We start from the raw sequence: 14233 nt of genomic DNA on the forward strand, positions 1-14233 counted from the left end.
ATTTCTCATTACCTAAAGGGTAAAGGCGAAATTCCTTTAATGGCTTGACTCTCATCTGCTTCCCATTCATCACCAGGTTTTCTTTCCTGTAATGATAAGGTGATAGGTAGATGCTGACAGGGATGAGAATGACAGCCACCTCCTCTATCTCCAGCTGAGCATGGGCCAGGAGTTGAGCGTGTGCATCCATTCTCTCCAGGACTTGAGTCCCACTAGTTTGCCCTTCTCAAAATACTTCAGCCACTCTTCAAGGCTTTGTATGTATGTTTTTCTGGCTTTTTGCCTGAGAAATTTCTACTCATTCTTGAGGCCCAGTTCAAATTCATCACCCCTCTGAAATCTTCCCTTTTGTGTCCTGTAGTAGTTTTGATTACAGCCACACAAACTTAACACTTAAAACAACACCCAAATGTTATCCCACAGTTGGGTCAGTCAGAAGTCTGGGTATAGTGGGGCCAACTCAGTGGGTACCATGGTTCCTTGTGGTTGTAGGACTGAGGTCCCCATTGCCTTGCTGGCTGTTGGCCAGGGCCCATCTTTTCTCCTAGAGGCTGCCCCTTTCTTCTCAGGCCTTCCCTGAAGTTCTCAATCAAGGGTGAATCCAGTCCTCATGCTTCAAATTCTCCTGGCTTTCAATTTCTGCCACATCTTTCAGACGTTCTCTTCTGCTTCGAGCTGGAGAAAGTTCTCTGCTTTTAAGGTCTCATGTGATTAGATTGGGCCCACTTGGATAATCTAGGCTACTCTCTCTATTTTAAGGTCCATGACCTTAATTATGTTTGCAAAGTCCCTTTTGCATAACATACTCAAAGGTCTGAGGAGAAAGGGGTGACATCCTGATGACCACACCTTTCCTTCCCCAAGCGTAATTGAGTGGTATTCTCAAACCAAGGGGGGGTGGGGAGGGCACCTCTGAGTCTTTTTTTGTGCCCTTGTGCCAGAGCCTGAGTGGCCCCAGGATGTTGGCAGCCCTTCCTGTGTCTAGACAACCTTGGTGTCTGGGGCCATCCTACCTGCAGTCCAAGCACCACTCAGAGAACTGCACGGGCCCCTACTCTTCGTTGGGAGTCTTCTCTCCCAACCTCACCTCCTGTACATCTACCTTAAGGCCTAGCCTCAGGCATGCTCCATGAAAGTTTAGTGGCAGACCAAAAAGTAAAATGGACCATTGGCGTCATCATGAAAGGTCTGAAGCTGTATTTAGCACAGAATAAAATGTTATTTTAAAGTTTGGCTCCGATGTAAGAAAGGACTTTAGCCTATCTTAAATATAGCTCTTAAAAAGGAGGTCTCCTGCCAGGAGCGGAATTGAGTGGGGAGATCGTATTTGGGTGGGGGTCTTTATCTAATCCACCAAGGTCATTAGGTGTGTCCATTCATCACAGGACTCGCTTGTTTCTTCATGGTAATTTGGATATTTTTGTACCATCAGAAAAGGAGACAAATCAGCTTCCAAAGAAGAATGGGAGAGTATAGTTTCTATCCAGTGTATAGTTGTGAAAAATGGTTATAATACCTGTTAACATCTTGAAAGACATTTGTACTTTAATTTTGTCTTCAATAAGGACTTGTACCCATAATGTGGAATTTCAATTTGAAAAGGGCCCCCTTATTTTATCTAATTTTCTACATGAGAATTTTTAAATCAAGGAAATCAAAACTCTAACCTGCAGTTAAGCCCACAAAATGACACTTTCCACTAAACTAGAGTGCTGGCTTTGACAGATGTGCAATTTCTCATACTATATGTGACATGGCTGCATGACGTAAGTCTGTCCTGGGTTTGTATGTAGAAATTAGGTTTATTGGCATGCTATGCTAGCTGTCTAACAATGTGTGTTTTCTTCCAATTAGGTGGATGCTCATGGAAATATTCTGTTAACATCGCTAGAGGTTCACAATGAAATGAATGAGGTCACAGGTGGCATTGGTGATACCAGGAATTCAGCAATATCCTTTGACAACTCAGGAATCCAGTACAGGAAACAGAGCATGCCTCGGGAAGGGCATGGGCGACACATGGGGGACAGAAGCATCCCGCACAAGAAGACCCATCTACGGAGGAGGTCTTCGCAGCTCAAAATTAAAATCCCTGATCTAACCGATGTGAATGCCATAGACAGATGGTCCCGGATCGTGTTTCCATTCACTTTTTCTCTTTTCAACTTAGTTTACTGGCTGTACTATGTTAACTGAGTGACTGTACTTAATTTTTCAAAGACTTCATTTAACACTGAGTGAAATATTACTCTGCCTGTCAAGTTTTTATACCTGTACACACACAGACACACACACACACAGACACACACATATATACATACGCAATTGTATATATATGTGAACTTTCTCAGCATATATATAAAATACACGTGTATATGAGGATGTATGTGTATATGTTTATACACACAGGTGTAAGTACCCATGTGTATGTCAAACAAATACACATACATATATACATTTTGCAGCTATGGACAATTTAACACAGGATGCATATTAAAGAAAGTCATAGTTTTTTCTTTTTTAATTGAAAGGGACAAGCATCGTCTAAATATTATGCCTTGAGAATGAGGGCGCGAAACACAATATCATCCCAAAATGTGTCTTTTACTATCATTAGTTAGATGTTTTAGTTTAAAAATCAGGAAGAAACTTAGTTATTCTTCGAAAACTCATACAGTGGTATTGCTAGTTTAAAACCAGTCACACTTCATACCCTCTCTTTCAGTTTATTAAGTGAAGGCTTTTCGGCTTTCTTGGCAATGGGATTTGTTTTCGTGGGGCAGACTTTTTCTGTACGGTTCCATGGGTGGGGTGAGCCTCTGGTATGCGCTCACCTGTTTCTTAAACATAGGTAGAGCCCACATTGATGTCTGCACGTCCATCTTTTGAAAGCCCATCGGGGATGGATGGCATCTCATTGTAAGTACTCTGCTGTACAGTGTATTTCTCTGCTCACTTGGAGTGGATCCAGCTTCCGCATCATGTGGGACACGGCAGCACATTTTGGCAAAGTTGAGTTGACATTTCAGTTAGTGAACACGTGCTCTACATCTCTTATGGATTTCTAGGCCTGGTATCTAACGGAAAGCTTAGACGTCTCAGGTTATTTGTTACTCTAAAGTAAAACCATCTAGGATGAATTTCCCCCTTGTCTTTAAGTTATCAATCACTCATAACATTGTATGTTAATATCAAATATATTTGCATAATATGCATATATATGTATATTTACCAAGATTTTCTTTCTTACTCTTGCTATCATGGCAGCATGCAATGTCATATTTTCTTTCTGTGTTGTAACTACTTTCTGTTCTCTAGAATTAAGATTGAAACGAAAAACATTTCTGTTCAATTTCAGAAACCAAGAAACATCCTCATGCCTTTATTTCTATATCTGACATATTTCACAAGCACATCCAACTACTCCTAGTGTAACTAGGATGCTGCAGGAACACGACCAGTCCACACCATGCATCACCCAGGGACCCATGACCGTTCTCTTGAGGCAAAGGAGAGCAACATGACAACAAACACAGTCACTTTTGGTTCCTTCTGATCCACAGCCTCATCAGTATTTGGACTTTTTAAAGCTCGTAGAAACAAGACAAGGTGCACCGGTTTCATAGATGCAACCTTAACTTACTATTTAGATGAGATCTTTCTAAAGAAAAAAAAAAGAGATGATATATTTTTTGTAAACAATATTTCTATCACAGGCATCCATAAACTGAAATGACTACAGTTGTGCAAACAGATGTCACAGTGAAGTTAAGCATTTGGAGAAACAAAAAAGCAAAATATTCAGGAAAGAACTGCTAAATTAATACTTTATCCCAAAATGCCACATATGCCTCACCCTCTCTGTTCTATCCAAAACCAATGACCAGAGTCTCGCCCAGTATTCTCAGAGCTGACCCCAGTTTTCCCCACTGGTAGGGGTACCACCCTCCTTGCGGGTGTATGTGCTGTGGGCTATCCCCAGCAGCTGACCACTACTTGATTTACCTTGGTGGCTGATGACAACCTTTAATTTGTAAGAGTTTGTAACAGGTCAAACCCACCATCAGGTAGTACACAGACCACAAAGTCTCATGCTAGAAGCAGTGACCAATTTTTATACCCTTTCCCCTCTTTCATTCTTATCTTTTTTCAGCATCTTCTCCCAACCACTGCTCTCTGGTTTTACTTTTATCTGGAGACTAGCCAGTGACTTCTTGTTCCTTGGCTTTTTTCTGACAATTTTTTTTCATGGGTAACAATGGGGGAATCCTAAAAGTTAAACAGATTGGGAAAAACCTTGTAAGTGGCCTTATCATTGTTAACATGTTAAAGAAAAAAAAAAAAGGACATTGTGAAGACCTTATCCCTTTCAATACTTCAGGTATCTTCTTCTGTATCAGTGATTCAAGGAGTGAGCTCCACATGCAGAAGAGGGACCCCAAAATGCAAATGAACATGGACAAAAGTGTCAACGGTTGATTTAAATGTACAATTTATATATTCAGAACTGTGACATTAATTCTTTCTGGGAGAAAAGTGATTCAAAATGTTTTTGATGCATAGTTAAGGTACCCAACTGTCAGAAGCAGAGACCCCGTGGGGCTCAGAAGAACTGCAGTCTACGTCCCAAGATTTTCTGGATATAAATTTGCATGGTATAGTCATAATAGCTTTTGAGCTTTTTATATGCATTTGGCACCGAGACTGGGATCCACAACTTTGTAGACACTACAATGACGTTAAACATAATAGCTATACTATAAATAGTGTTTGTAACTACACACACACGCGCGCACACACACACAATTACATACATATATTCTGTAAAAAAAAAAAAAAGACTTTTTGAGATCCTTGGGTATGTGTTTGCTTTACTCCATTTTAGAAGAAAATTACTCTTCTTCTAATAAAATTATTTTATAGCTTCTCCATTTTTAAAAGCTGTGAGAAATGTTGAGAAGCAGAACTCTGTGCTGCCAGAAGAGAGTCGAGGTTGGCTCTCTGTTCTATTACAATGCCCTTTCATTACTGCACAGCAGTTCCTGGAGCCAGTGAGTGTGGTGTATTGATAAATCTGAACGCGGACCCCTGGCATAATGTGAGGTGGTTGTTACCCTCGTCCAGACCTCTTGAGTAAGGAGAGAAAAGTTGAAATTGGAATCTAATGGTATCTCTTTCTCAACAACTGAACGTAATAAAAAGTTGATTTTCTACATAGCCCTGTCTTTCCAAAATGCTTCACAGGGGCTCAAAGCATACAGAAGAATCTTGTTATGAGTTTGTTATTACCCATATTCGAATATAAGTATATTCAAGACAATCCCAGAGCCCTACTACATAAAATCCCGACAGAGAAGGATGGATAACACAGAGTAATCTTTAAAACAAGTATTGTTCTTGTTCACCAGCCCCAGGACTGTAGGGGGTTTCACTGTCTATACCATGACCCACTCGTTTTCCTCTGATCTAAGTGACCTCAGTGTATATCATGATAATGTTCCTGTCCCATGTATATGTGTAGTACCATGTGTTTCTAGTGCCAGCACCCAGAACTTTGGACATGTTCAGTCGTTGACATCAAGACACTTCTCACCGTCCAGCTATGGGATTAACGTTTTCACCAAGGAGATCATCCTCTCAGAGGTGATGCCAAGCACGTGGGGACTGGTTTTAAGGGGACAGGCATACTGCAGCTGGAGGTGTTCATTTTCAGCATCTCATAGATAATCCCATTGGTGTTTGTCCCACAATAGTGTCTTCTAAAAAAGAGGATGTGTCCAACTTTGAATCTCCTGGCTTGAAATGATAAACCATCCCATAATTCTTAATTTAGCTCTCCATCTGAAAACCAGTTCATATTTAGGGCCATTTTAATGTAAGCAAAACTGAACAATCAGTGAAATATTTTGTTACTTGTGGAATAGAGTCCAGCTCTCACCTTACATGAGCTATTGGTCAGGGCAACATTGAATCGTGGAGCAAAGAGCTGCCCAGGTGGATTAAATTTTCCCAGGACACAACTAGTGTGCCTTGGATTGATTATTACCTCTTCTACTGCATTGAAAGGTGCCATGTTTTCCTGAAATTCCCAGCACCTGGGTAAATAGCAGCCTCCCAGAGAGTGACTCATGTACCATGCCTCTCCCTAGGGCAAGCCCCAGAAACAATTTTGTCATTCTTGTCTCATATTTCTACTTCATGAGTCAGTGAGTGTGTTCAAGGTAAGTACAGGATTATTCTAATAGGAATAGGCGATTGCTGTCATGATCAATTCCCGCATTGATTTCATTTCATTGTAAAGATCAATTAAAACCCAATTTTGCTTAAGCACATTGATGTAATTTTTTTGGTATTATTTGACATGAAAAAAACAGCAAAACTGAGTGATAGATACAATATGAAACTTGTTGATGAATGACTTCAAATTTATTAAAAAAGGACTAACTGACTTCAATGTGAAGGCTGATTTTTTTCCCCTTGTCTATTTTCAAACTAGTGTGATTATTTTAATTCTAGGTATTTTTAGTCATACATTCCCATTTCAATTATGCTGAAAGTAAAAAGAAATAAGCTCAAAACTGTATGAGACCAATTTGAACCATGACATTTTTTTTAAATTGTGATTTATTCTGAACATCAAAGGACAACTAGACACAGAGATCCACCTTGCTCCTCTCTTCAAAAAAGTGATTTCAGAGAGAATTATTTCTATATTAAAGGCCAGGAAACTAACCTACCAATAAGCTCTGGCACAGGTGGTGTTGGTCCCTACTCTTTAGCTTTTCAGGACTAAAAAGCAATTTCCCTTGTTTCCTCTCCAGTGGGAAAGTAACAAGCAGTGTCTCTGAGTGAGTGAGTGAATGAATGAATGAAGATGCTCAGACACCTCAAACCATACAGAACTTTTACTGACACACATTTCTAGGCCCCTGAAATGTTGCTGGCTCACGTGTATATGCTATATATAAAAGGAAAGTGTCCCACAGCCAGCTAGGGTTTAATAGAGGCTTAGCTTCCAATGTGCCTACTCTAAACAAAATAATACAGTCTTTGGTAATTCTTTACATGCCACGTTTTCATTTTTTAACCTATGGACAGGTTTTTTACCTCCCTCGTCTACTTTGGGACCCTGACATGGACACATTTCACACTAATTCTCTGTCTAGGACTGGCACTTCACAGTAGGGACATTTCTCACTTCATGAGGCTACAACACTATTCATTCAGATGCCAAGTTTAAATTACCAATAACTGCAGAAAAAAGGAATTTTGATCAAATTTCTTAAAGTTTCTTTTAAAAGCATCTCACTTTTGGTTGACAAAGAAAGCCTCACTGAATGCAAGGTCCACCCAGAATCCACTTACTCCTGGTCCGCGTGGCTGCCACGGGCCACGTACACATTTGGCACCATTTCACAATTCTTTCCTACCTCCTCTTACCAGCTTCTAAAGGAGAGGGAATGTCAACTCTCCTTTGAATGGGAAAACTATTCTTCAGGGAAGATTAACTCTTTGGAACCTGTGACATTTGGCCCCTTATAGGACTAAAGCAGCAATGGTTATCAATTGAGGCACTCCTGGCATTAGAGGGACTCACATTCCATGGCCCTTGCCTTTTATATAAATAGGTTCCACTTAGAATCCATAGGCAAGCAATGTAAAGGGAACCTGTAAGAAAAATGCAGTCCACAAAAATGGCTGACTTTAAAACACGTCTGCTGCAGGTGTGGGTGTGGGTGTATGTGTGTGCATCTTGAAACCAAATAGGAAACTAGTTAGTGGCCCTGGTAGCCATTGATTGCAAGAAAATATCTTGCAATGCATTTCTGATTTCCCTAGGGTCCAGCTTGACTCTCCATTCTTGAGGTAAAGGTGGTCACATCCCATCCTTCCACGCATTTCCCTTTCCCTTTTCTCATGCCCTATCTTCTTTTTTTGTTAGTTTGGGTTTTTGGGGAATTTCTCCTTTGAAAATTAAAAAGTGATTTTGATTACCTGTTGCTTTCAGAGCAATTGAGACCTTGATGTTAGCACTTCCAGTTCCTTTCCTGAAATAGAAGAATCAACTGTTCCTCTTGCATGTTGAAGCATTAGCTGTGCACAATCATTCACTTGTCAAGCCTTGAAATGCTGTATTATAGGCCATGTTTATCTCCTATCTTCTGTTAACTGTAACTATATTTTTACATTATCAAGGTCAAAAACATTTACATTCTGCCTACAATCATAAGATTTTACTGTTTAACATTATGTTTAAAGAGTGATTCTAAACTCTATAAGTAATAAACTCTATAGGTTGAAATGAACCTCTATAGGTTGTAATGAACATCTCACATCATTGGGTAAGTACAGTTCAAGGTTTAGTATTTCAGTTGAATGTATTAAGATACATATTAGAAGAAGGAAAAAACAGAACTCCTATAGTTAAGAGTTTTTCTGCCTGGAAAGTGTGATCAGTTGAGGATGTATGAAAAGAGAGATGTCATCTCTTACTGCTTCATGGAGGTTGAGAACTTTTACATTCAGCACTGTGACTGTACTTCAGCCTTCAGTATTTTACTTATAAATTATTCTAAAAGTTGAAAAATATTGAAAAACTTTGATGTTATCAACTATATAAGTATCATTCAAAGCAGAGCTAAGCAGTCTGCTCAGACCAATTTAGAAGTCCAGTGACTTCCTAGGACTATTTGAAGGAGAATATTCCTAAGGTCCAGATTAAATGAATTACTTTTTCCTACACTACTTTAGTTGATCCAAACCTTATCACATGCGTGTTTGCATTAGGACTTTCCTAGATTTATTCCCTCCCAATCACCCATAAACATCCATTCTGAGGTTTGTAATTTGCATTATTTTTTCTTAATTAAGAAAGAATGGTATGCTTTCTTGACCATGTATATAACATTATCTACCACCTTAGTCATTAAGTTTATTGTTTGTTATTGTTTTTCTTAATGAAAATATTCTTCTTGGCATTGACTGACTTCCCATACAAATGAGAACTGCTTGCCTTTTGGACCTGCTGCAAAACTCTCATCCTATGATTTCTGAATTAGTTCCAATATTTCTAAATAGCCCATGGCTTCCTCTTTCCTGGTTTTATTCTTCTTTTTTGCCAAAGTTCATCCTCAGTTAATGTCTGAGGAGTAGGTATGAGACAGAAGGTTTCTGAGGCTTTGATTACCTGAATTCATTCCCTGGTCCTTTATATTTAATTGGTAGTTAGCTAGGTATTGACGTGGATTGAAAGTAATTTCCCCAGACCTTTGAAATCACTGTACCATTGTATTTTACATTCCAGTGATGCTTATAATGAGTTTCATACCAGCTGATTCTAATTTACTTAAATGCACTAACCCCCAACTCCTCATGCCCCTACTCAACTTGCTTTTAGGACATCTTTCTAATATTTCATAAAGGTTTATTTAGTGTGAGTCTTTTTTGTATATTGTATTGGATCCTGGTTGAAACTCTAAATCTAAAGATCTATATCTCTGAGCTCTGGACACTTTTCTTATATTATTTTTTAGAAAATCCTCTCTGTCTTTTTTCGTATGCTCCTACTACTCAGATTTTGTACTTAATGGTTTGCTCCTTAATATATAATCTTTCTTTCCTGTCCTAGTATTTCATTTGTTAGCTATGTGTTTGGGGTGATTGACTTTTTCTTTTAACAATTCTATTTCATTTTCTAAATATATTTTTAGAAGTATAAATGACATATAAAAACTGTACATGTTGAAAATGTGTAATTTGATAAATTTTGACATATGTGAAACCATCATCACACTCAAAATATTGAACATATTCATTCCTCCCAAAGTTTACTTGAACCACTTTGTAAATCTCCACCCTACTCTAAGACACCCATTCCTATCCCCAAGCAACAACTAATGTGCTCTCAACAAATGACACACTAAAGATTAGTTTCTTTTTCTAAAATTTTATATAAATGAAATCAGAGTACACTCTTTTTTCTCTAACTTCTTTCACTCACTATAATTATTTTGGGATTCATACATGTTGTTGTACTTTTTATTGCTGAGTAGTATTCCACTGTACAGATACCCACAGTTTGTTTATCCATTCACTTGATGACAGACATTTGGATTGTTTCCACTTTTGGAACATCCATATACAACTTTTGCATAGACATATGCTTTCATTTTTTTGGGTAAATATCTAAGAGTGAAATAGTTGGATTTTATGATGGTGTAGGTTTAACTTTTTATAAAACTGCCTAACTGTTTTCCAAAGTGGTTTTACATTTCACCAGCTGTGTTTGAGGGTTCCAGTTTCTCCACATCTTCTCCAGCACTTAGTATAGTCAGTATTTCTAATTTTATCCATTCAATAGTTACATGGTCATATCTCCTTTTGATTTTAATTTGCATTTCCTTATTGACTAATGATGTTGAGTATCTTTCCATGTGTTTTTTGTCATCTCTTTGTCTTCACTAAAAAAAGGTTTGTTTAAATCTCTGTTCATTTTTAATTGGTTTTCTTGTTGTGTTTTGAGAGTTCTTTATATATTTTAGATAAAAATCCTTTATCAAACATGTTTTCTAACTTTTTTCTCCCTGTCCATGGCTTGTCTTTTCATTCTCTTAACAGCTTTTCAGAAAGCATATGTTTTAAATTTTGATAATTTATTTTTTCTATTTTTTTCATTTATGGGTCATATATATGGTATTGTTTCTAAAAAATCTTTGCCTAATTATAGGTCACAAAGATTTTTCCATATGTTTTCTTCTAGAAGTTTTATAGATTTAGGTATTACATTTAGACTTATAATACATTTTTTGTTTTGTTTTGTTTGTTTGTTTGCGGTACGTGGGCCTCTCACTGTTGTGGCCTCTCCCGTTGTGGAACACAGGCTCCGGACGCACAGGCTCAGCGGCCGTGGCTCACGGGCCCAGCTGCTCTGCGGTATGTGGGATCTTCCCGGACAGGGGCATGAACCCATGTCCCCTGCCTCGGCAGGCGGACTCTCAACCACTGTGCCACCAGGGAAGCCCTGGCTTTGTTTTGACATTTCCATATAAATTTTAGAATCAGTTTGTTTCTCTCTTTCTCTCTCTCTCGCTCTCTATATATATATGTTCATTCTCTCTATATATTCATATATATATGAATATGTAGATTCGTTCTTATAATTTGATTAGGGTTACAATGAATTTATGCACCAATTTGTGGAGAACTGCCATCCTAACAGTGTGGGTTTCTTGACCTTGGCATATTGATACTTTGGACTACATACTTCTTTGTCGTGGAGAACTGTTCTGTACACTATAGGATGTTTACCCACATCCCTGAGGCCTCTACTCACTAGATCCAGTGTCAAAATCTGCCTCCTCAGCTGTAACAACTGAACATGTCTTCAGATATTGCCAGATGTCCCCAGGGATGGACAGTTGGCTGAGAACCACTGCTCTGGATCTTTTAAAATTTCTCTTAGCAGTAGTTTTTGGTTTTAAATGTAGAGACTTGCACATCTTTTTGGGGGTTTATCCTTATATTTAATATTTCTTGGATGATGTAGTTTTTTAAAAAAAACTTCAATTTCTCATTGTTGCTAATAAGTGGATATGCAGTTGATTTTTGTATATTGATTTTTGTCTTAGTACAGACTGCTCTAATTTTTAAATCTCACTGAGAATAGAAAAGGTTTTCTTGATCCCCAAAGTATTAATTTTTAACACTAATTTTTCTGTTTTGTTTATTGTGGTATTTTTTATGCCAGTAGTTTTCTTTCTAAAACTGGTGGCCTTTTGTGAAATGTTTTGTGAGTTAGCTTTATCTGGTTTTCTTTGTATCATATATCTCGTGTGTTTCTCTTTTACAACCAGCTTTTTCCTGTAACTATTAAGACTAAATGAGTGGTCTGAGTATGTTTCTGGGGCTTCAGCAGGAATGTTTTATTTTAGAGTGAGCAGAGAGGTGACCTAAATGCTGGGCATCCCAGTACCAAAATAAAAAGGGCTTTTCTTTTCTGGGCTACTTATGCCCTCTCTAGGAGTCTAGCTCTTCATAGGTAATTGTTTTTAGTGTATTTATTAAAGATGTCTGTGCTTATTTGTTGTTGCTCATTTGCTTGTTTTATCCTGGTGATGATACACATTGTATGGGTTGGAGGGAAGGGGATGGAGTGGTGGTTAGTGTGGAGACCCGCTGGGACTGATTGTTCCAAATAGAGATTTCCAGTAACCCCTCAGCTTTTTGGACACCTTTTTCTCATTCCACTAACATCCTTTATATCCACTGTATGGGCCTATAAAATCCAAACTATTTACTTTCTGGCCTTTACAGGAAAAAAAATTGCAGACCCCTGCTTTGATGCTTTAGATGAATCAGAAGCAAATGGTTCGGAAACCAGCTTTTTAGACACAATCAAATTCTAGTCTTTGGTCCCAAAAAGGCTTTTCTCCTCAAATAATTACTATTATCTTTATTATACGGACTGAACACAATAAAATTTTCCAGTACACTACCTTGAGTTAGCAATGGATTTCTTTTCCCATCAAACCTATATCTGGTCACTTTAGCCAACTACTTCATTTATGGATCCTTTGCTCATTTTCTGAATGAGGAAACTTTCCTTCAGAAGACAAGTCTAATAGTAAGACTTAGAATAAAAAATATTCATAGTTTTAAATAAACCAACTAAAAATTATTTAGCATTACTGTTTCAGAAATGAAATGATCTTACTTACCAAAATGAACATAAAAAATTGCTGGATTCACCAGAGTGATTATTCTTCACTCTCAAAAGAATAAGTCTCTTAATAGAAGGAGAAAAAAACTACTTATGTAGAATCTACTATGTTGGGTTATTTACAAGATTTATATACAGTATCTTAATAGAAAAATAGTATTATTTCTCCAATGTTAAAGAAATGTGAGCTAAAGGGAAAAAATAAATTTCAGAGCCCTGAATCTTTGATAGATGATGTCCTCTTTCCATGTCCTATCTATTTAAGACAAAAATCATTATTTGTGGAGATTTATTGCAAGGCGTAACTTTTACTCTGAGTATGTCTCTGGGGTTTACAAATAATTTAAATAAAACTGACTGTCTCTAATAATGAGAATTGAGTTTTAATACAGAAAAATCAATGAGAACAAAAGCTTCTTCAAAAGATTAACAAAATTGAAAAAACAGACAAGTTTACCAAGAAAATAAGAGAAACTAGTTAAATTATTAGAATTAGAAATTAAATAGAAGACATTACTACCAACCTTACACAAATAAAAAAGATTATAAAGGAAAACCATGAACCACTGTACACCAAAAAATTAGATAAGTTAGGTGAAATGGACAAATTCTTAGAAAGACATAAACTGCTAAAACAGACTTAAGAAGAGATAGACCTTCTAAATAGACCTGTAATAAATGAAGAAATTGAACAAGTAATTTTTTTAATTACCCACAAAGAAATTCCCAGATGCAGATGACTTCACAGTTGAGTTCTACCAAACATTTAAAGAAATAATAGCAAATCTTCACAAACTCTTCCAAAATGTAGAAGAGAACACTTTCCAAATCAGTTTATGATTTCAGTATTACCCTTATACCAAAACCAGGCAAAGGTATCACAAGGAAATAAAATTAGAGATCAATATCTCTTATGAATATGAATATAAAAATCCTAGTAGACTAAACCCAGTAATGTATTAAAAGAATTCTATACTATGAGAAAATGGAACTTATCCCAGAAATCCAAGGTTAGTTTTAATAAATTAATGCAATACATCATATGAATAGAATAAAAAATAAAAATCACACAATCATCTCAATAGATGCAGAAAACACATTTGAAAAAATTTAAAACCCATTCATGATTTAAAAAAATATTCACCAAACCGGAAACAGAGGGTCTGCCTCAACCTGATAAAGGACATCTACCAAAACCCACAGCTAACGTCATACTTAATGGTGCAAAAGCAGGTATTTTTCACCCTAAAATCAGAAGCAAAACTAGATGTCTTCTCTTGCCACTTCTATTCAACATTGTGATGGAGATTTTAGCCTGGGCAATTAAACAAGAGAAAGAAATAAAGGGCATCCAGATTGGAAAGGAAGAAGTAAAACTAACTCCATTTGTAGATGACATGATCATATAGAGAATCCTAAGGAATTTACTAAAAACCTGTTAGAACTAATAAATAAGTTGAACAAGGTTGCAGGATACAAGATCAAAACACAGAATCAGCTGCATTTCTATACATG

At 37.2% G+C, this 14233-nt stretch overlaps 1 protein-coding gene across 1 annotated transcript in view; it reads left to right on the plus strand.

Annotated features, from left to right (window-relative positions):
* Nucleotides 1-6448, plus strand: part of GABRB3 (gamma-aminobutyric acid type A receptor subunit beta3) — a 234921-nt gene extending 228473 nt beyond the window's left edge. The window contains exon 9 of the mRNA XM_030873089.2: nucleotides 1855-6448. Coding sequence (XP_030728949.1) covers nucleotides 1855-2196 — 342 coding nt within the window. The 3' untranslated portion in view covers nucleotides 2197-6448. The remainder of the gene's footprint in view (nucleotides 1-1854) is intronic.
* The last annotated feature ends 7785 nt before the right edge of the window (nucleotides 6449-14233 follow it).

Source organism: Globicephala melas, chromosome 2, assembly GCF_963455315.2.
Source record: "Globicephala melas chromosome 2, mGloMel1.2, whole genome shotgun sequence".
NCBI classification, from domain to species: domain Eukaryota; kingdom Metazoa; phylum Chordata; class Mammalia; order Artiodactyla; family Delphinidae; genus Globicephala; species Globicephala melas.